The following is a 23747-nucleotide window of genomic DNA, read 5'->3' as shown; positions in this document are numbered from 1 at the left end:
GATTTCACCAACTGGGGAAGTCCATTAATTGATGACTGGTTTAAAGTCCATCCACAACAATGTGTGAACCACTTCTTATTCAAGAGGATGGGAATATGACTGAGCCTGACTAGGTGGCTCAGTGGCTAAGACACTCAGAAAGGTCGGGAGTTCGGCAGTTTGAATCCCTAGTACAGGTCTCCTGTGTGAGCAGGGGTTGGACTAGATGACCTCCAAGGTCAGAATATGGCTATTAGATTACAGACTTCTTGAGAGGTGGAATATCCATTTTCTTTGCGAAGGGTTTTCTTGCTACATTGGGGCTATTACAGGAGACCTACATTAGAACCCTGCCTTACCTTCAATATCTTACCTTATATCTCTTAGTATCACGTGTTAGGAACACAATTGGGACTATGCAATTGGCATTGATCTTGCTGGTGGGCTGTAGTAAGGCTTGTGGAAACAAAACGCTGAACTAGGTTGGCTTTTGGCTTTGTTCAGAGTTTTTGTACTTCTTGTGTTCTAATAGTGCTTTGGTTATATTACTACAAAAATCTGTGTGTTTTTAAAAAATCTATGGCTATAGTTATAGCCCAGAATGTAGTCCTTTTCTTGGAATTAAATGCTCCAATCTCCTATAGTTCCATGGTATATTTGAGCAAGTAACTTATTTATCTTTATGCTTTACAAGTAAATCAAAGAAGGGGGGGTCATCTAACACAAGAATAGATAATTACATCTTCATATAAATACCATGCCTAATTTGTAAAGTAATCAGGTGTCCAGGTGACTTTGACTTAACTTTGAAGATCAAATTACATAGGCAAATAAATAATATCAGATATTAGTTTAACAAGTCACAGGAGGATCCAAGGACAGAACAAATATTCAGGGTAATTCAGAACCCCTTTCAAATTTCTGCTTTCTAAAAACATGATTGCTGACCGAAACGCCATATACACAACACAACCCATTGAAAATAACGTCCTGAGTCCTATATTATTCATCCTCTTAACATGAAGGATTTTTTACCAAACCCTTGTTGCGAGGTCAATATGTTTGTTTATTTTTAACCCACCTCCCTTAAGCACAAATATCTAGCTTTCTACCTACAATCCATACCAGTACCCAAGATGTAGCTACACACAACATGGTAACAAGTTGTAAGCAACACTATATTTCATGGGGAAAGTGTAAGAATTTGCCTTGAGTTGCTGGTACAAAATAGCAATCTTGGAATCACTTTACATTCAACTATATTTTAGTTTTCTGAAATGGATAATGGCAAAAGCCACTGGTAATAATATAATCACTAAGTGTCCCCTTTTTTTGTCACCTCACAGTTTTCTACATTTCCTTCTGAACTTCATAATGACCTTTAACTCTATGATACCGAAAAATGATTCATGTATTTGAAATTGTGGATTTCAGTCCATAAAACCGTATGTCTGTCCTAATAAATGTGTTTGTCTTTATTGTGTTACAAGTCTTTTTAAAACAAATTTACTTGGGTTAGAAATAGAGTTAAAGTTCTTTGTGGCAGCCCCTGAGATATTGGAGCACTGCTATCATGTCACCCCTGGTCCTTCTTTTCATTAAACTATTATTAATGCTTCCTTGAGCGAGGGTGTCTTCCCCGCTGCCTTGAAGGAGGCGGTGGTGAGGCCTCTCCTCAAGAAGCCTTCCCTGAACCCAGCAATGTTGGCTAATTACCGTCCAGTCTCCAACCTTCGCTTTGTTGCGAAGGTTGTTGAGAGTGTGATAGCGTGACAGCTTCCTCAGTACCTGGATGAATCGGCTTATCTAGATCCGTTCCAGTCGGGCTTCAGGCCTGGATACAGCATGGAAACAGCATTGGTCGCATTGGTTGATGATCTCTGGAGGGCTCGGGACAGGGGTTGCTCCTCTGTCCTGGTCCTATTAGACCTCTCAGCGGCTTTTGATACCATTGACCATGGTATCATGCTGCACCGGTTGGAAGAGTTAGGGGTGGGGGGCACCGTGTTACGATGGTTCTCCTCCTTTTTCTCCAACCGGTCGCAGTCTGTGTTGACAGGGGGGCAGAGTTCGACCCTGAGGCTCCTTGTATGTGGGGTGCCACAGGGGTCGGTCCTCTCGCCCCTTCTGTTCAACATTTATGTGAAGCCGCTGGGTGAGATCATCCGTGGTTTCGGGGTGAGAGCGTACCATCAGTACGCTGATGACACTCAGCTGTACATCTCCACCTGGGATCACCCCAATGATGCCCTTGAAGTGATGTCCCGGTGCCTGGAGGCTGTACGGATCTGAATGGGGAGAAACAGACTCAGGCTCAACCCATCCAAGACCGAGTGGCTGTGGTTTCCGACGTCCCGATATAGTCAGTTGGTGCCATCACTGACTATTGGGGGTGAGTCGTTGGCCCCCATGGAGAGGGCTCGCAACTTGGATGTCCTCCTGGACTCACGGCTGTCTTTAGAAGAGCATTTGACGGCTGTGGCCGGGAGGACTTTTTATCAGGTTCACCTGATTCGCCAGTTGCGTCCCTTTCTGGATCGGGACTCGTTACGTACGGTCACTCATGCCCCCGTCACTTCCCACCTGGACTACTGTAATGCTCTCTACATGGGGCTCCCCTTGAGGAGCACCCAGCTCCAGCTGGTCCAGAATGCGGCCCCGCGGGTGGTTATGGGAGCGACGTGGCGCTCCTGTGTGACTTCCCTCCTGTGCGAGTTGCACTGGCTCCCGGTGGTCTTCCGGGTGCGCTTCAAGGTTTTGGTTACCACCTTTAGAGCGTTCCATGGCTTATGAGACCGGGGTACTTATGAGACCGCCTTCTGCCACCAGTAGCCTTTCACTGACCAGTACGCTCCCATAGAGAGGGTCTTCTCAGGGTGCCGTTGGTCAAACAATGTCGACTGGCGGCCCCCAGGGGGAGAGCCTTCTCTGTGGGGGCACCTGCCATCTGGAACAAGCTCCCCCTGGAGATACGGAGGATCCCGGATTTGTGCACTTTCCGCCGGGCCCTCAAAACATTCTTATTCCAGCAGGCTGGTCTGGCCTAACTTTCCTTTTAATTGCTTTTAAATTTGTTTTATAAATTGGGGCGTTTTAAATTTGTTTTGGGCCAAAGTATTTAATGTATTTTAATTGGTTTTTTAACGTTTGTACTATGTGTATTTTATCTTTTGGCTGTTCACCGCCCTGAGTCCTTCGGGAGTAGGGCGGTATATAAATTTAATTTTTTTTTAAAAAAAAAAAACTAGACATACCCAGTTCCTGCAACCGTTCTTCATATGTTTCCAATCCCCTAATCATCTTTGTTGCTCTTCTCTGCACTCTTTCTAGAGTCTCAACAACTTTTTTACATCATGGCGACCAAGTGTGGCCTTACCAAGGCATTATAAAGTGGTATTAACACTTCACGTGATCTTGATTCTATCCCCTCTGTTTATGCAGCCTAGAACTGTGTTGGCTTTTTTGGCAGCTGCTGCACACTGCTGGCTCATATTTAAATGATTGTCTACTAGGACTCCAAGATCCCTCTCATAGTTACTACTTATTATTTTAATTGTTATTTAATTGTTCTATTAAAGTCCAAGCAAGCCAATACTTGCCTTCTCCCTGAGAAAGGAGAGTCCTTTCGATTTGAAGCTGCATTGAAAGTGGCAAGAACTTACAAATTAGTGGCAAATGTTTCGTAATGATTAGTTAATGCTAGAAAATGATACTGAAGGGGATCAGCTTAATTTGTCTGCCACACCATCTTTGCAGATAGGTTCAAGAAAGTCTCATTGACTCCAATGGAACTGAAGGCCATTTTTTTCTTAGCATTTGCCAAGAATGCGTGCATGGATGGAGAGAAAAAAGGGCTACGTATCTTAGACCTGCCTCTAATATCCTTGCCTCTTTAGGCTGCACTTTTACTGATTACTGATCAGCAAATGTTTATCTTATCTCTCTTCTTACAGCTGAAGCAGGATTAGATGATTAAAAAGTGAGATCATACTTACTCGCTTTCTTAGGTTCGTCAGCTGGAGAAAGCAGAACTCGTTTCACTTTCACCACTTTCCATTCTTGATTTTGATCGTTCCTGTTAATCCCAGAATCCATCCCATCAGAAACAGGCCACAGAGAGTCTCCTTTCTCATTGGACAACAGCCTGTTGTCATTGCTTTTGTGGGGGAGGACATTCCCATTGGCTCTCCAAGGTTCCTTCTGGAGGTTTTCTCTGGCTGACTCTTTCTTTTCCTGCTCTCCATGGCTACTATCATTTCCCGTTCCTTGCAGCCTTGCCAAATAGCTTTTGCCTTCTGCAGGGTCAGCCTTGGAGTTTTTAATAATGTGAGGATTTGGGTCAACTCTGCTGGGGCCTGGATGGTTGGACTGAGGTTGGAGACAAGGTGGTGGTAGAGTTGTTTTTAGCATTTTGTCTCTTATTGGGTAATATTCAGTGCTTGGCAGAGCTATTCTTCATCAGAAGTTCAACTCTTCTTGGGTATTGCCTAGGAAGGCAGAAAAGCAAATTATATCCTTCAGTCCAATAAGCCTTTCACAAGCCTGACCACAAAGCATTTCTTAAATGCAGGGACAGAGTATAATGGCACCAAGATGCATTTCTTCTTTTAAAAAGGAATTGTGGAATTAAAGTGATGGAAAACAGACTCATTTCTCTTTCATTCCTTTGCAGCATTTAAATTGTTCAGAGGAACAAAGGAGAGATTCTGATAGAATTTTGCTTGTCATGTTTAGGTACAAGATAGTTTCCAAATAAATACATTTTATAAGAAACAAACTTTTTAAAATACTGTTTAATACACATTCACATACTCGCTCCTGTCTTATTAATAATAAAAGATGTGTCTACATTATTTTACATAGTTATTCAATCTATGAATTTAAAGTAATATCTTAATATTTTGTGGTTTTGCATTAAGGAAATTTTTGCTGCTTTTCCTTTTTCACATCCATTCCTACCACCATAGCCCTAAAGAACAATAGGCCTTAAATTAAGCATGGTTGATTGTTCTCAATGAAACTAAATCCTTACTAAAATAATCTCATTCCATTCAGATGGTTGAAATCAGTATCAACTTTTTAAGTAGCAGAAATCATCCATAGTTCTATTTGCGAGTTATGAAATTTGTATATCCTTCACTGTATTGCAGTGTTTTCCATCTTCCAGATGGAAGCTATTTCAGTAAAGCTAAAGCATGACTAATTTAGTCTCAATCTAAGCCATTACATATAATATACACATACATTCATTTCATAATAACTGATTAGAAAAGAAAGGATTTGAAGATTTGATACCTCAGATTTGTCATAGTTATAGAAGCTTAGAATATTATGTCTAACGTTTCTATAATCAGCTAGGTTAGCACTTTCTTAGTAGCAGCATTTAGCTTGTTACATTCCAACTACTTCAGGATTTGATTTTAGTGTAGAAGTACAGCAACGTAAGAATGCACTGCATATATGACTTGTCAATTTTTCCACTGGGGACAAAGGTGAGGGAGAAGCAACCTCTCCTATCCATATGCCTGAAGCAGTATGGATTATATTCTGTCTATGGTATTTTGCTGAATGGGACAGGAAATATTCTGGATCTTTTATTGTGTCCATTAAAAGACAAAAGTGAAGAACATTCAGATGTCCATTTTAAGGTTATGTTTTAACTAAAGCCTCCTCACTTTTTTGCAAAATAGCTACACTATACATGTAGCTTTGTAGACTTGCATGCACATGTCAAGTTTATGTAGAATGATATCACCTTTCGAATAAGTATGGCACCAAACTAGATCATGTGGGAGTTGTCAAGTTGCTTGATGTCAATGTTTCTCAACCTTGGCAACATTAAGAAGTATGGACTTTGATTCTCACAATTCCCCATGAAGTCCACACCTCTTAAAGTTGCCAAGGTTGACTTCTTTAGACTGCAGACTAAACCAATCAGGTACCTTGTATTAATTTGGGGAATGGCAATCCCAATATCTTTAGCGGATATTGTAAGATATAACAAGTAATGGATGTTGTAAGAAAGATAAAGTGAGCATAGAACAGAATTCAAATCTGTCTCTGTAGTAATGCAGTGGTAACATTCTTTTACTGCAAATTGGGGGAGAAATGTCTAACTTTGCTTCTCCAAGACTTGTGACATTTTTTCTAAGAAGAAGAAAAATTGATAAAGTACTCAAAGGACCTCTACTGATGACTCAAGTTTAGTGCTAAATTCCATACATTCTAAATTGGCAGCCTTAATTTCACTTAACTGAGAGCTCCTTCTGTTTCTTTGACAATTCACATCACTGAGCTTGTATTCAAAGAAGTTTGGATGCCAGAAAAAAAATAAAGGGGCTGATCTGATAAATTGAGTCTCTCTAGCAGGAGATTAAAAAAAAAAAGACAAAGCTAATAAAGCCAATGCTGCAAAAAAGGAAAGTTAATGATTAAAAATCTTAGGTATCTTATGAAAGCTACTTTGATTTACCTTGGCCATGTCATGCCTGCTAATCATTGGAGGAGGCAATGATGTTAGTGGATCAAGAAGAAAGGGCAAGCAAAGAACTCACTGGCTTGATACCATCAAAGCTGTTACATCCAACAATTGAAAGAAGCTGTGTTTGACATGGTAGCATGGAGAGCACTTGCTTATAAAGTCGCGAAGTCAGACATGACTAAATGGTTAGAGTAACCACAATCTTCTGAAAGCATGTTATACAAATTAAGTTGGGCTTTTACTAGTGTGGATAGAAATCACATGATGACCTTATGTAATATATACATGGAAAAAAATAGGATAGGGTAGTGCTGTTATCATATGAGCATATTTAACCTCTAACCTTTTGAATAACTAGCCATTTTATCCCATTTCATTGTAAAACCTTACATTGGTATGTCTGTTTTTGTTTCTGAAGTTTATTATATTTACAGAGTACCTATAGCAGTGATGGCTGACCTTTTCTGGACCGAGTTCCCAAAGTGCGCCCGAACCCCCAAAATACATTGCACGCACAGGCCGTGCATATGCGCCATGCCCCATGTGCGCCCCCGCATGTGCACACATGCACACAGCCCTGCATATGGCCCCGTGCATGTGCACATGCACCCTGCATGCGCTATACCCCCACGCATGCGCGCGTTCCCCCCGCATGCCCCACGCCCCACATGCAAGTACGGCAGAGACCCAAAGACAAGCTGTCTAGCAGGAGGTGCGCGGACATGCACGGCAGACCTGAACTGGGGCAACAGCTCGCGTGCCCACAGAGAGGATGCTGTGTGCCACCTCTGGTACGTGTGTCATAGGTTTGCCATCACAGACCTATAGCTTTTTGCTTTCAAACTTGTAAAAAAATTGTTTTACAAGAAGCTGCTTGTTTTAAAATGTCATCTCAGGGTAACCAGTGACCAGAAAAAATATTGAAGAAAGAAAAAAATACTAGAACAAATATTGATCTGTGACACTGGCAATAGTCTAACCTGACAATCCTGAATAGTCAGCTATGTATGAACTGCACTGAATATGAAGCTCTTTATCAATCTATCAATCAATCATCAATCAATCAACCAATCAGAATACAGCTGAAAGAGACCCTATAACATGATACCAATACCCTATAGTATACCGTGTTTCTCTGAAAACACGACTCACCCCAATAGTAAGCCCAACCCTAATTTTTGGGGGTCAGCCTAATATTACCCCTACCCTGAAAATAAGCCCGGGGGAATGGGCATGGCCAATATGAATGGCGGCATGGGCATGGGCAAGGGACCATCTGCAGCCCGCTGGTCCCTTGGGGCAGAGCAAATACCGCTTTTGCCCTTCTCTTTCTAGGCACAGCGCTTCTGCTTGTTGGGTTGCTTCCCTGAAGCTGGCAGCTCTGTGGCCAGCTGCTTTGCTTTTTTCCCTCTTTTTGGGAGGCTCGTGGGAGGCTTTTTGGCAAATAGGAGGAAAATGGGGGAGGGGAATTTTCCTGCCTGTCATCCATTCTCAAGCTCAGCATAGACTGAGGGAAGGATGACAGGCAGGAAAATCCTCCTCCCCATTTTCCTCCCATTCTCCAAAAAGCCTCCATTCCGAACACTGAAGATTCGGAATGGAGGTGTTGTGACCTAGGCTCACTTAGTCATTACAGGACACAATTAGTCACAAACAAAACTATTTTATTAAAGCAGCTGAGAATTACTTCATTCCCAGCTTAGTCCAAATTAATTCCAAAATAAGTCCTTCAGAAAAAGTCCTTCGGGCTTATCACAAACCTTTATCTTCTTTGGCACCCTGCCAAAAGCTTTTCTTGGCAAAGCCCCACAAAGTTCAGAAATGAGACTCCGACAAGAAACAAATGTAGCAACGTTGTTTTCCTACAAAGAGCCCAAGAGCCTTTGCTGCTCTTTTAAGCTTTATGGGAGGGGGCAATCATCTCCTGGCCTTACTCCCAAGTCATCCTTTTGGTTTAGCTGCTCTTGCCTCTGGCAGCTCTGCGCATGTGTGCACTAGGAACAGGCTCCTTCTGCTCCTCTGCCTTTCTGCTGTCCGACTCTGGAGGCTCTGGAGTCCACACATCACTCCCAGATGGCCCTGGCACCATCTCTGCCTCCGATGCAGAGCCCTCATCCAGGCCTTTCCCAGACTCCAGGATTGGCCCAAGCCTCCTCACTGTCCAACTCCGCGCTAGCTCTGCGAGCTGCTGGCGGACCACAACAGGAGGCGACGTTGCGTCCATGGTGCTCAGCTCACTGAGTCTGGCCTGCTGCACCTCAGAAAAAAGCAAGACCATCTTGAAAATAAGCCCAAGTGCTTATTTTCAAGTCTAAAAAAAAATAAGGCTCAGTCTTATTTTCTGAGAAACACGGTATTTGTATATAGCTTTTGTGCTTTATGTCTTTTTGTTCACCACCCAGAATTGTCACCAGGGAGGGAGATGGATGGATGGATGGATGGATGGATGGATGGATAGATAGATAGATAGATAGATAGATAGATAGATAGATAGATAGATAGATGAGAGATAGGGTTTTTATAAAGTCTTATTTGCAATATAAGTTGTGTTAAATGCAAATACAAGTTTGGAGATGGGAGATATTAGTTTGCCTATTAGCATCCCCCTGTCACCAAATAAATTTATTAATCAATTAAATGTTCCATTTCCCCCCTTTACTGTTAGATGATCCCAGGGTGATCACAATCATTTTAAAACTCAGCACAAAACACAATGATTAGTCCATGTAAACATAAACAAGCCAAAGCTTCTTTATAACTATTCCAGCTCTGTTGCATAGGCCCAATTCAAGGCCTCTCTGTATTCCAGGTTTCCACTTGAAAATTGAACAAACATCACACAGATGTTTGCCCAGCAGGGATTTCTTCATCTGATTTAAAGCCTGCAGGAAATCTGTTAGCGTTGAGGAGTTCCATTTTTCATCTTCAAGTGGCAGGCTAGGCATCTTGATCTATTCATAAATGCTCACCCTAGCTTCTGTAATAGTGCCGTCCTATAGCCCAGAAAGTTTTCTGAAGCATTAAATTTCCTTCCCAGACTGCACATCTGCAATAACAAAGAGCAACTGCAGATCTTTAATCATGTCCCCACCTGTACCTAACCCTGGCACCCTGGAACACTCTTTTCCTGCCATGTCTGCATGACGTTGCTTTCATCTTGTTCCCAGCCTATGAAGGAAAAACGCTTAAGCTATTCTTAACTGTAGCTGTATTAAAGTAGCATTTCTTCCTTATTCTGATTCCACTCAAGTGCAATCTTAAGACACATACATTTTCTTAGGCTTTGTCACCCATCACTCTGGAGAGAAATCAGGCAGCTGGCAGTGATTGGGAACGGACATCTTGGAGGAAGGAAGAAGATTGACATTGCAGTTCATGCCAAGAGAGTTTTCTGCCAAGCTAGCTTTGCTGATCTTCTCACCTTGAGAAGCAAAAGTGGGTTGAAATGGAGAAGCGGAAAAGCTCCCCCAAAGACATTCATCTTAAGTTGCATGTCCATAATTTAAGAGGAGGAGGAAGACATTGGCTGATCTCTCATTGTTTTCCCACAAAGAAACCCATAGAATAAAACCAAAGCTAACGGCAATATGTGCCTCATGAGCTTGCTTGATCACAGAGATGAAATTGGGATTCTTCTTCTTTGGTTTCCTTTCTTCCACTTAACGAAAAGCAGGGCATCCGACCACCTCATGCCTTGTGTGATTATGTTGCAAGACAGAAAAATGATGTCAACAGTATTGCTCTGCATATGTCCATATCACTGCTGAGTGATATATAGGACATAAAGCAGCTACCATATATCAGCTGTGTCAATAGTGTCATCTATTCATCTCTACTATTTATTTATTTATTACGCTTATATTCCAACATTCTCCAAAGGAGGGCCAGATCTAAGCACCCCGTGGGCCAGATCCGGCCCACAGGCCTTGAGTTTGACACCCCTGGTCCAGAGGTGGGTTTCAGCAGGTTCTGACCAGTTCCGGAGAACCGGTAGCAGAAATTTTGAGTAGTTCGGAGAATCGGTAGTAAAAATTCTGACTGGCCCCACCCCTATCTATTCTCGGCCTCCCGAATCCCAGCTGATCGGGAGGAAATGGGAATTTTACAGTAACCTTCCCCTGGAGTGGGGTGGGAATGGAGATTTTACAGTATCCTTCCCCTGCCACACCCAGCAAGCCACACCCACAGAACCGGTAGTAAAAAATTTTGAAACCCACCACTGCCCTGATCTAAAGCATGACTATGGACTGATGGGTCCCCAGCTCTCTGCTAATAATTTGGCATGAAATAGGCAATTTCGTAGGTCAGTGGATATCAAGGAACTTTGAGAGCTTGTCATGGTGGTCTATAAACTGGCTGCCATGGAGTAGATTAATATGACCATTTAGTAGAAGGCAAATGGTCTTTTTGCCTCTTATTGCTCCTAAGAGGCTTCTTCCTACCTTAGCTTACTGTTGTCCTTATTTCTGGCAGAGATGTGTGTGTGTGAGAGGGGGAGAGAGGGGGGGGGGAGAGAGAGAGAGAGAGAGAGAGAGAGAGAGAGAGAGAGAGAGAGAGAGAGAGAACCTACTCTGGAGGCCAAAAGAATTCTGGTAAATGAAATGTTACTAGAATTTGGTATTTTGCTTTGTGCTATGCTAATTTGCTATTTAGAAATGCATAGAAGGGAGTAAGGCAAAGAACCAAAACAAGTATCTAGGGAGTATGGAGGCACCGAACTGTCTAATTCTAGATTACAAATTAGAACTGCAACAAGGACGTCAGGCTGGGGCACTTTCTTTCTTTGTAGAGAATTGCAGGGCAATTACATATGTCCTTCTCTAATCTCCTGAGTTACTGCGTATTGATGTTGCATTATATTCGGGTAAAGTATGAATAGATCCTCTTCCTAAAGGAATACAGAAGATAACTTCTCACTTCCTACACATTCATTCCTTGGCAGGCACCAAATGGAGAGAGAAAGAGCTGTTAAAAAGTTTCTTATCGGGAAATCTCCCTCTGATGGGGAAAGTGAGTGCTCCAGTAGATTGTTCACCCATAAATGTTGAAACCCACAAAGGACAGGCTATAGTCCCAGAATGGGCTTTAGCCTAAGGTACTAGCGCTTTCTGTGCTTTGGCAGCTAAACCTTGTGAAAAAAATTGGCATTAAAAAGCAACTTTCTATTATTTATGTAGAAGTGTCTAAGAGGCAGTGGTTAGGAGGAAAGCTCCTGGAGGAAAGATATTAAGTGTACAAGGAGATTTCACAGTACTCCAGGAGCAATCTTCCTCCCCTCCATAATTCCACATCTCTCTTTCAAAATGTCTGGAAGAAGGAATAGGAAAAAGGAGTTAAAGCTGCAGATTATCTAACCAAAGAGGCAGGAGTTTAGGAAGGCACCTCTTGCAATAGGAACAGGTGGGCTAATTTTGCCTTCTCCCTCTATAGTCAAAACTGGAAATACAAAGAACAAACGCTGAAGTCTGAACTGTATCTCAAATCTACCTTTTATCAAGTGAATGCATTTTTAAAATAGTGAATATGATATACCGTAGTTTTCTGCAGCAAGAATTCTTCCAGGCAGAAGACAATCCCGACCGATATGGTAGTATGAAGGACAATTAATTAAAAATGTGTCATGTACAGAAGTAACTGGAAGTGGGAGAAACAGCAATGCTTCCTCTAAAGCCTGTCATAGGGAAGAGAGTGTAGATTTATTCTCCATAAATTCCAAGGATAGGACAAGAACTGGTGGGTGGAAGCCATACAGAGAGAAATCCAAACTTGAAATAAGGAGGAATGTCCTGACCTTCAGAGCTATTAAGCTGTAGAACAGGTTGTTTCCTGGAGTTGTGTCACCATGTTTCACCATGAGAGGTTTTCAAACCAAGATTGGGCAACCATGTGTCTGGGATACCCCGAGGGCTCCTGCTCTGGATAGTTCTGGGTTCAGCTAGAAGATCTCTAAGCTGACTTCCAAGTCTATGATTGAAATTCTCCACGGATTAAATTATCACTTAATTCTGAGTGATAATTTAAGAGAGACATTATGCTAAAGATTGTATTTATTTATTTGATTACTATAGCTGCCCGTCTCAGCCAAGTGACTCAATCAAGTGAATACAGTTTTCTAGAGAAAGGGTGGATCGTGGGTGACAGCATGTTCTAGTGATAAACCAGGTTCTTGAAAAATGTGTCAGAATATTTTCTACAGGCAAATGCTGATCCAATTATTAATAAGACTGTAATGTGTCAGCATTGCTGACGATGAAAGACAATGACTAAAAAAAAAGAGGAACAGTTGCTGATCTAAATTGCATCCTCGAATAATGTCAGCATAATATTAAAATAATATTAAATAGTTATTTTCATTAATTATCCATCAGCCAAGGTTTATAAAATTGCTTATACAGGAGATATAGTTTGCTGAATACTATCCGTAACAGGTGTGGATAGTCCCAAACTATGAAAAGTATTAAAAGTATTGGAAAATTTAAAAAAACTACCAGAAATGCATGGTCTACATTGTTCTTCTTCCACACTGAGCATTGCCCAGAATTTAAAATGGTGAGGAAGATAGCTAATTATGGCTTCTCATGATCTTTAGTCTTGAGCTTCCAGCTCATACCCCAAAGTAATCCCTGTCTTGTCATCACATCTGTAGAAGTGGATTGACTCCTATTTGCAAAGGAAAGGCTGGCAAGATGGGAGGCCTTGTATTATGTTGTTGGTTAAATGACACGAGGGCTTAGTTTACCTCCTGCATAGTACTGTACCCATAATCTAACAATACCCACAGGAAAATTCCCCCCAGGCAAAGATTTGATTGTTGTTAGATGAAGGCTTAAGAAAACTAGAAGTTAAGTGGAAATGAAACGGGTGAGATTCAACTACCTTTGTAGTGCCAGAGGTCACTTCAAAAGGCAGAGTCATTTCAGCCATCAGGTGATGAAATGCAGCCAATATGAAGTGATACAAGAATTGATCTCCGAGATGCCTTTTCAGGTGTAGCTTTGAATGAGATCTGGAGGGCAGTGAGAGCTGACAGGCTTCCTTGTGCCTGACGTTTTCCATCTGTCGTAACATAACAGCAGTTCCTCCATTAAGCCTTGCTAATAATTCCTGACTTTCTGGTAAAACCTCCCTTACATTATCTTTCCCTTTAAAAGAAATAAAGTATAAAAAGTTTCTACAATATGATTTTGGTGACAACTCTTGGGTAGAGATAGTAAAAGTGTCAGCAGCGTCCAGAAAACTGATCTATTCATTTCCTCAAGAACTTTCAGGAACTGCTTGGGAGCTTCTGTCTACTAAGATTTGATGGGATAAACACATTTCACTGGAAAAGAGGAAACGCATCACTTGAAAAAGAGAATTAAAGAGGGTGTAGATAGATATACAGAGACACAACTATGTGTATATGGCTATGGCTATGCCAATTTATAGGTATAAATACAAGTTCAGGAATAATTAAAATAGAAATAGTATACAGTACACCTTCAAATTACTATTGTTGTCAGTTCCCCAAAATCTGGTCCCTTCAGTCTTTCTGATATGGCGGCCTTAAAAATCAGATAAATTACTATATTATTGTTATTATGTTCCTAAGTTCTACCTTTGTTGAAAGAACCTACAATTGTCCTCTCTGCAACCCTTGAGGAGAATTGAGGTCAACCAGAGGCAATCAGCCCTCATTCCAGCTGACTAAATAAGGGAGCCCCATATAAGAGTGCTGCCCCTCCAACCCTACTCTTGCCTTGCCACAATTTTGATTTTATGGCAGAAAAGATTTTGGAGAACCCCCCCCCCACCCACATCCTGAAGTTTGGGGCAAGATCATCTGGCTTCTAGAGAAACTTAGAGGAAAAGGCCTGGTTCACACCTGGCTGAGCTTCAACTCCTGCAAATGGCAAACTTAGAAGCTCTTCAACTTGAGCTGTGTTGCTAAATTGAAAGAAAATTGCCTCAGCTGGCTGGGGTGCCCATGTTAAGGCACCAATCTTTCTGCCGAGGTGTCCTCAGGTCTGGAGCCGAAGGTAATCCATGATTTCCTCACTCTTATGAACTTGTAATGCTGTGAACCATGTGAGAAAATTAGTGCTTGCTCCAAGGTGCTGCGGATCCTCTAGCAATAAAAGACCCCTCATGCCATCTCTGCACCAAAGAGGAAAGAAAACAGAATAGAGACCCACTTCTCAAGCATCGGAGGAACTTTGTTCAGAGGGCTGTGGTCATCAGCCTAGCAAGTCCTGAAGTTCAAAAACTGGGAGAAGAGATAAAAGCTTTCTGTAATAGGAAAATAGAGCTCGATATTAAAACCCACCACTTGCACCTAGCTTGATGGTGGTTCAATTACACTGCTGGCCATAATCAGCCCAGCTGCTGACATCATGGGAACAGGAAGTTCCAAAATAGCTTTGAAATGATTGCAATATCGTTGTTGGGGACAAATTTAAGGTGTGCCTATTGTCCAAGTATTACTTGTTGATGGGAAGGGGCAAGGGCTCCATCTTGATTTCCATTGTACTTTGTCTTTCACTCAGAATTGAACCAGGCTCCTCTTAAAATTGAGGAAAGCTCCAAATGTAGCCCTGCCCTCTAACAGCCCTCCTGATGTTCAACTGTTGTCTCTCAAGGAGGATACTTGGCCATCTTCATGCTTGAAAGGATTCTACAGTGTACCAGTAGATGTCTCCCACCTTGTCAGCTTTAAGACTTGTGGACTTCAACTCCCAGATAGCATGGCTGGCTGGGGAATTCTGGGAGTTGAAGTCCACAAGTCTTAAAGTTGCTAAGGTAGGAGACCCCTGGTGTATAGGATGTAATATTGTGGGACAGAGATAACTATATTCTGTTTTGAGTACTGCGATGAAGGCTTTCAAAAATTAGTCATGGCCAGGAAACGAAGAGTAAAGTAGCAAGAGTAAATTTGCATATGGATTAGTCTTAAAGGCATCCTGATTATCTTTGCATTTGCCAACTTTCAATCCTAACCCTTTCAAATGAGGAGAAGGTTTCAAGGAGTTGTAGTTTGCACTGCAAACCATTCTCTCCCCCCCCCTTTCTGGGAAAAGAGACACAAATCCCTTGATTTGAAAAAAAACTTACTCTGCTTTTCTTCCCTGTAAAAACTTTGAGAGGAAATAAACTCATTCCAAGAAAATGGAAAAATGAATGAGCTATTTCTACCAAGTGTACTTGTAGTAATAGTGTTGTGGTTAATAGTTAGCTCATATACGCCAAGTTACCTTGTTCCTACTAAACTATGGGCCTAAGAAGTTAAAAAGATGAAAGTGATTCTAGTTATCTTAATCAGATCCAGAACTAAGACCAAATCAATTATATTTTTGATTGAATCCTCTATTTCCTCTACATAGTTTGTGGTTTATACAAGAAAGAGTACATTGACAGTTCTACATCTGATCCTACTATCCTAACTAAAATCTTTCAGTGTTTCCCAATCAGAAAGAAACTGGAATTCTGGTGGGCTATGATGGCAATATAGATTTAATGAGCTATTGGTTGTTTCACCCTAAATTCTTCCTAGTCACCTATTATTGAACTTCAGTAATCACAGAGTGTCTCTGACATATGGAGATTTGTCTCATGTATAAAAACCAATATGTCCCAAAACTAATATGGTGGCATTTTGAATGGCACCGTCTGGGGTTGAAATATAAGCTATTTGAATAACCTAAAATAGATAGCTGCTCAAAAGATTTTAAATATTTAAACATAAAGATATCTCCAGTGGATCTTCTCTACAAGTGGATATTTATTCAGTTTTATTTACTGTCAGTGGAAAGGACCAAAAACCCCCTGAGTGAGGCCTATGTAAACACTGAAATTGAAAAGTTGTGGAAAATAGGTATATAACTATTGAACTGATATTATTTTAGTTCCCTTTTGTTAATTGTTATGCTTCTCGGAGTCTCATAAAGAGCCTTGGTGGCGCAGCAGATTAAAGTGCTGTTAAATAGCACCAGCTGACTGCAATTACTGCAAGTTCAAATCTCACCAGGCTCAAGGTTGACTCAGCCTTCCATCCTTTTGAGGTAGGTAAAATAAGGACCCGGATTGTGGGGACAATAACTTTGTATAAAAAAGAACACCACTTAGGGGCTGCCCTACTAAGCAGGTATATACAAAAGTATGAAGGCTATTGCTTAACACATTGTAAGCCGCCCTGAGTCTCTGGAGAAGGGCAGCATATAAATCGAACCAATAAATAAATAAATAAATAAATAAATAAATAAATAAATAAATAAATAAATAAATAAGTAAGTAAGTAAGTAAGTAAGTAAGTAAGTAAGTAAGTAAGTATATGCACATATACGCACACACATATACACTGGATATGGATTCATGCTGTACGGTTACTATTTTTTTTTTTAAAAAAGGTAGAAAGTTCCAGATGTCATTCCAAAATCTAGTCTCTTTCCAATCACACTGTCTCCAATTTGTTTATTGCTTTTGCCCCGCCCCAGCTCGGCAACAGAGGAGATCAGGGGTGCTGGCAACAGCTGCAGGGGGACAGGGCGAAGGGTACGCCATGAAAGGAAGTTGAGGGGGACTGTGATGGTGTCTGGCTTGTGTTGCATTAGCCCTAAATGCCCTGGATTTCATTAAAGCTTGCATGCTTATCCAGTAATGTGATCTGAGGAAGTAATTCAGTGTTGCTTTTAAAACTTGGAGAAAGAAGGAACAGAGCAGCAGAGATTGTTTAAAAATGAAATATCGCTTTTCTTCTCCTACACACGCTCTCATTGCCTCGCTCCAGTTGCCTTTCCAAACTGGGAACACTCTAGTCCCCTTTTTACTTGTCTACCCCATTTCTTTTCACTTTTCGACATACGTTTAGCGTTACTGTAATTTCCTCTAAAATCAGAAAATGCATTGGAAAGGAAAGGTCTCTGGAACACAGCACAAAGGAAATTATGGGTAAGAGAGTAAGATAGCTAGATTTATTCAATTCCATTTACAACCTCCAGCACCTTGCCAAACATGTGGTCCTCACACCCACTTCCAGAACGGACAAGCTAGCTGAGCCCAACCCTTGATTGGCTTTTTACCAATGGGTGGGTTAGCCAGGGAGTGGGGAAAAAATCCCCATCCATCACAGAAGTCATGACATGGAGATCTGCAGGCCATAACTTTTAAAAAAATGATTATTAAAACATTAATCACCAAACCTGTTATTGCAAACTATATCAGCTTTCCCAAATTTGGTGCATTCTAGAAGCATTGAACTCTTGCTACCATGCTCCACACAAATTACCAAATCTGCTTCCTCTCTGGACATGCAGCTATTCCAAGATGAGAAAGTTGGAAATTTGGAACAAATCAATTTGAAATAGGCTTTAATGCTATTACAATAAAGAATATGTTTAGTGTTTAAGAAACAGGATACATAAACACATAAACTCAAACTTTAACACCACCACTGTAACAATGGGAATAGTAGACCTATTGCCAAAACAGGGAGGTAAATTAATTAATTGAAGGAAATTAAATCCAATTCATCTGCCGAGCCCCAGATTGAGGAAGGCCAAAGACAATATAAAGAGACAATGAAATTTGCTTGCCTGTTTTTACCGGTCACTGTGAACAAGTCTAAACATACAAGTTTAGCATTATATTTAAAGCAATTAACTATATTCTGAAGATAATGCAAAACCTGGATGGCTTAAGGAACTTTATAGCTTGGTATATCTATCTTATGATGGACTGGCTATGGCCTAGTCCAGGTGTCAGCAACCTGCGGCTCAGGAGCCGCATGCGGCTCTTTGGGCCCTCTGCTGTGGCTCCCTGTCGGGTGAATTCACCACTGGCTGGCCCCGCCCCTCCCCTCCCCTCCCAGTCACTCCTCGCCTGGCCTGAGAAGGTAAGGGCGACCGCGGGGGATGGAGAAGCAGCCAGGGCAGAGACAAAGAGAGAGAGAGAGAGAGACATAGAAAGATACAGAGAGAGGGGGGGAGAGAGAGATGTCAAAAGGGTTTTGTGGTGCCCGGTGTTTTTTAATAACCGGTTCTCTGCCCTAATGACCAGCTGGGTAGGCGTGGTTAAGGGGGTCAGTGACATCACTGGTGGAAGTGAGTGACATCGAGTTGGCCATGCCCACCCAGGTTTTGTGGCTCCCGGTATTTTCTTTTCTGTGGGAAATGGGTCCAAATGGCTCTTTGAGTGTTTAAGGTTGCAGACCTCTGGCCTAGTCTTAGATTCTTTCCAGGAATCATATATTTAACATGGAAATAGGACAGTATGACAGGCATTAATGGGGCCACAGAGTAGTGTGACCTCTGTGGCTGTCCATAAGGAATATAAGCCTTGAAAGAAAGATCTCATCCAGAGCTATTACATTTCAAAGAAGCGTGCTGGTTTTAAAATAATTACACATTGTTTTCTCTGACAAACAGATGCGGAGGTTGTGCCATTGGTGATGACTGACATGAAATATTTATGCCTTCAGAAAAAAAAAAAGCTTGGGAAATGCCTGAACATGTACTTCACTTTGGGGGAAAACAGGAAAAGCTCATTGTAATTTGTTCAGGCCATTTAATCTTTAGGAACATTTCTGAGATGGGTAGTGGATATCACTCTACAAATGTTCACTGAATGGATAGGCAAGATTTTGGTGAAAGCCTCATTGTACCCATGTGACTCAACTCTTTGCATTGGGTACAATGTCTGGGTCACTAAATCAACAAAGGTTATTGCTGCACCTATCAATCTTGCTGATGGATGGACTATGGAATTGAACAAACTAGTTCTTTTGATAGACAACTATGCAAGGATGAAATTTCCTCTTAGAGTATACACAACCCTACTGATTGTACCACACTTAACAAAATCCATTAACATAGTATTCTGAAATATTATCAACTTGCATTAAAGTTGGAAACACCCTAGTATGATGTTATTGCTCTATTTTAAAGGCAAGTTCTAGAATTGTGTGAGTGTGTGTAGTACTTTTGTTACAAAGTGCTACCAGGACTCATCATTCTTTCTGTGTCATTTTTCACTAGAGGGAGCTGGAATTTTGGTGAAATTTCATCAATTCTAATTTCTTATTTTCAACTAATCCTGAAATGCTACTGAACGTGCTGGGCAGATGCTTGGAATTGGGTAAGAACAAATTAATTGAATTTCAGTCTAGACATGGGCATGGTTGGTGGTTCATTTGTCAAAATATTGAGATGGTGTCTCATCTGTCCTAGATTAAAACACAATTGTTCCCAAAGAATTTCCCAGCATTTCTGAAACTATTCTTAGCTTTCAGCACCCAGCTAGCATCTCTAGCACAAACCATCTTTTGCTCAGCCTTGGATGGTATATCTATGTTCTTCCAGTTTGGGTAAAATTGCCTTTGTCATTGTTACCCATGTCTTGGTGATTCCTGACAATTATGGTTGGTCACATAGTCAGTTTAGACTGGATTTGGCATTTTTGTCCACCTATCAAGGACCTAGGATAGGCAGATGTTGTTTAATAATACTAAAGGTATTGTTGTTATGGTTGCTCACACAGCTCACACAGTCAGCCAGAAATTTAGACTGGATTTGGCATACTATGGACTTAGGACAAACTTGAGATATTTGTTTAGATATTAGTTTATGTATGTGACTTTGAACACTCTCTCAACTTAATCTACTTCACAAAGATATTGGACCAAGGCAGTTACAGTTAAATTTTTGGACTTAATTCTAGGATCCCAAGTCAAATTCCCATTTAACCAACTGTTTCAATAGAATAAATGACATGTAGCTCAGGGTTGAACTGTGGAGTTCTGGGTAGTCTCTGAGCTTGGTTGTTTGCTTGAGGATGTTTCATTGGCCAAGTAGTAATGTCATCAGTCCAAGTGAATGTGGAGTTTGCTGCCTGCCAGTTTTAGTAGAGGTGTAGTTTCCTTCTTGATGGTTCCTTGACTAGACACATAAAGATAAGCAACATCTATATACCATTCAAAAGAAACAATTTTAAAAAAAACTAGGAAGGAAGGAAAAAAGACTAGGATACACCGGTCTCTAGCAGCTAATACTCAGATAAGCAGAGATCAACACCAGACAAACAGTCAGGCAGAAAACAAATCTCTAATGAAGGAACCATTAAGAGGACTGCTCCTTCCCCCCAAAAAAATCTGTCAGGTCAAGGTACTATATATAATTTGCAGTGAATATGTTACCTAGTTGAGTAATGAAATGTCTGTCAGCCCGGGAGGCCATCTTTTTCTTTGAATCTTCAGGGCTGCCACATTTAGTGCTGTGAGAAACTAGGAGGGGGGATTGCATGGAGTTGTAGAGATATTTAGCCATAACAACATTCTTTTCTCTGGGAGTCAAGGACATTCAGCCTGCACCTGGAGTGGCGTGACTAGGAGGCATCTCCAGTTGGGATGGTGGATTGATTGGACCATGTGGTGGACATGTGGGTGCACGGGAAGGGACTTTGACTTTCCTTTGGGTGGGGAAAACTAGGAAGCTTTCAGATTCGGGTTTTCCCAGATGTGCCAATATGACATCTCTAATAAAGTGGAACTTGGAGGAACTTCTAGCCTTGGAATCTTCTTTCATTGGGGGTGTTACTTGGAACCCTGACAATATCTGGAAGCAAACAAGCAAGCTCAGATACTACTAAGAAATCTACAATCCAAAGTGTATTAGTTGTCTTTTGCTCAATTATTTTCTCTCATCTTAACTGAACATGCAGGACTGAAGTGATCTATCATACAGACACATGCAAGAAGAATTGGGGATTCCTTTCTGAGGTTTGATTGGACAGAAAGTGGAATGAAGAAAGAATTAATTAAAATTTGTATATGCTAATTTCTTTCTTATAAAATGTGATAGAGAGACATTGAATAAATAACATATTAAAAGACAGGAGGGGGGGTTGTGCCTTTGAATCAATGTTGGTTCCTGGTGGCTGTCTGGACTAACCATGTTTAAATAAATACAATGTATCTCTAGAGAGGAAATGAGAGGTAATTCCAGCTCTGTTAAGTTCTGTTCAAAACTGGATTGAGTGAAACAGGGATGGCCTTTAAGGAAAAATGAGAAGACTAGAGAAGAAGAAAGACAGATCAAAAGTACCAGATGGTTTTCACATCATTCAAACAATAGAACTAATTTTTTGATCTGGAGGTATTTGTCTCTTGCACTGATTGCACATCTCTCAATTCTTCCCCTGCTCCAGATTCAAGATAGCACTTCAAAGGCAAATTTATTTTGTCTAACTTAGAGCTGGAAAGAATTAAATTAGTTGGATTAATCCATGGTTCAGCAGAAAAATGCTGGAGAATTTGTATTAAGAATGAATGAATGAATGAATGAATGAATGAAGTATTATTTTAGAATTGGAGATATTTCTCTTTGGTATCATATGTACCATTTGTATTTTTATTAATATGGTTATGGAAGCAAGCAAACCCAAACAACAACAAAGGCAATTCCAGAGAATGCTGCTTGATAGAGTTTCTGGCATGGTAGTTTTAATCTTTCTTTGTGGCTATTCTTTGTGGCATCCCTAGATTTTATTTTTCCACTCCATCTTTTTTTATCCAGTTCTTTTCTGCCAATAGCTACTGCAGTTTGCTGACATGTCAGACAAGTCAAAGGACACTGCTGGTTTAACAGTGACCAGAACAGGCCTTTTATCAGGATGCCCCATGTCAGCACCTTCAACTGCCCCAAAGGGGGAAGGGATGCTTCCAAGCCATTCCCAAAAATCTTAGGACTTTTTAAACCATCTTGAGTTTGGAAAAAGAGGAGGAGGAAGAAGAGGAAATTAAGGAGAGTGGTGAAGCTGGGTTGATATTCTACACCCATTTTTTCACAGAGATGTCTCAATTAATCCACTAGTACTTAATTTTGCCCTTTATAGAATGATTTATCATACAACCTAAACAGTAGCTAATCATGATAATAAATATTTGCAAAATTAGTGAGCCCAATGGGACATGCTAGTGCCTTTCAACCATTTATTTTGAATTAAATGTAGTAGAACAGATTTTGTGCATAGCGGCATGAAGCTGAATTGAGGCCTCCTTCTCATACTAAAGATTGTCCTCTTCTTCTTTTCTCGTTTAAACATAAAAAACCCACTTCATGCATGAGTGTGCACACGCACGCACACTTACATGACATTCCATCTGGTAATAGATTCCAGAGGACTGTGCTGAGTGGTTCCGGCAAACCATGTGATATTCCCCAATTTTATTCCATTGCCTTCACCTAAGGAGAGGCAACAATCCAGGTGAGAGAGGCAAGGGAAAAAATAATAATCTGCCTCATGCTACTGATGAAGTATTGTCTGTGAAGAAGGCATCCCCAACCCTTGCCCAAAGTAGCATGAGTCTCATGAGCTAAAGAAATACAGTTCTCCATCTGCCTCCCTCCCGTACCTTTGTGAAGCACACCAAACATCTGTCTGCCATTTAACGCCTGCACTTCCCCCCTAGTCAAGTTCCAGCTTGCTGTCCTAAGAAAAAGTTTGCCCTCTAGTTTCTCCTCTGTCCTCTTACCTGCAGCAGTAAAATGATGCTTCCTGGGCTGTGATTATGCCTGCAAGCAGAAACGTCTTTCTTCATCCACCTCCGTCTGAATCTCAGAGCAACTGGGTCTCTGTTCTTCTTTCTCGCTCCCTCCTAGTTGCTTGAGCTGGAGCAGAGGAAGGAAGAGTGGGGGGGGAGGTGAGAGGAGAGGGAGGAGAAGGGCCGAGCTGAAACTTTAATAGCACAGAGGCCCTTTTCTTTTGCAGCATATGGTATATTTCGCCCATACTGAAGACATTAGCCATCTATATTTTGAAAGGGCTTACTTCAAAAGTGTATATGAAGCCCATGCTTAGCATTCTGAAAACACACTCTGGGAAGGGTTAGGATCTCTGGCAAAGCCAAACAGAGAAGAGAAAACTGGGCAGCCCTGGGATGCTTTGAACACTAACAGAAACGTTTCTTCTTTTGAATTCCAGGGCTGCATGTGTTCAATTTTATACACAAGCCTTGGTGGATGATCCATGTTAACAAGTTTCCTTATTGCTCATTTGGCCCAGAATCTCAGTTCCAGATGCTTTCCGACAAGGGCTGGTCCTCACTATAGATTTCTGCTTCTAAGAAGGGGGTTCTATTTTCCACTCCCCACCTCACTAAGCCCACGGAACTGACTGTGTTCCAATCAGCTGTACATATCTCCAGAGCGGTGGGAGAGGTGTGCGTCAAAACCCGGCCCAAACAGACATGATGCAGTGGCAAAGATAAGAAATGGAAACATCTGGCAATAATTTAAATATATAAATATTTGCCTTGAAG

General features: G+C 41.2%; 1 protein-coding gene across 2 annotated transcripts in view; it reads right to left on the bottom strand.

The window, feature by feature from the left end:
• SYNPO (synaptopodin) overlaps positions 1-23309 on the bottom strand; it is an 86657-nt gene extending 63348 nt beyond the window's left edge. For both annotated transcript variants that reach the window (XR_015732582.1, XM_034402333.3), the window contains exons 1-2: positions 22962-23309; positions 3975-4466 (exon numbers count right to left, since the gene is read on the bottom strand). Coding sequence is in view for 1 of the 2 variants with exons in the window: in XM_034402333.3 (XP_034258224.2) it covers positions 3975-4389 (415 nt within the window). In the remaining variant the exon portion in view is untranslated. The remainder of the gene's footprint in view (positions 1-3974; positions 4467-22961) is intronic.
• Positions 23310-23747: the final 438 nt, after the last annotated feature.

This window comes from Pantherophis guttatus, chromosome 2 (assembly GCF_059756535.1).
Source record: "Pantherophis guttatus breed Tessera chromosome 2, ASM5975653v1, whole genome shotgun sequence".
In the NCBI taxonomy this organism is placed as follows: Eukaryota; Metazoa; Chordata; class Lepidosauria; order Squamata; family Colubridae; genus Pantherophis; species Pantherophis guttatus.
Note: the sequence above shows the minus strand (reverse complement) of the source record. Positions and strands in the feature narration are given on the sequence as shown.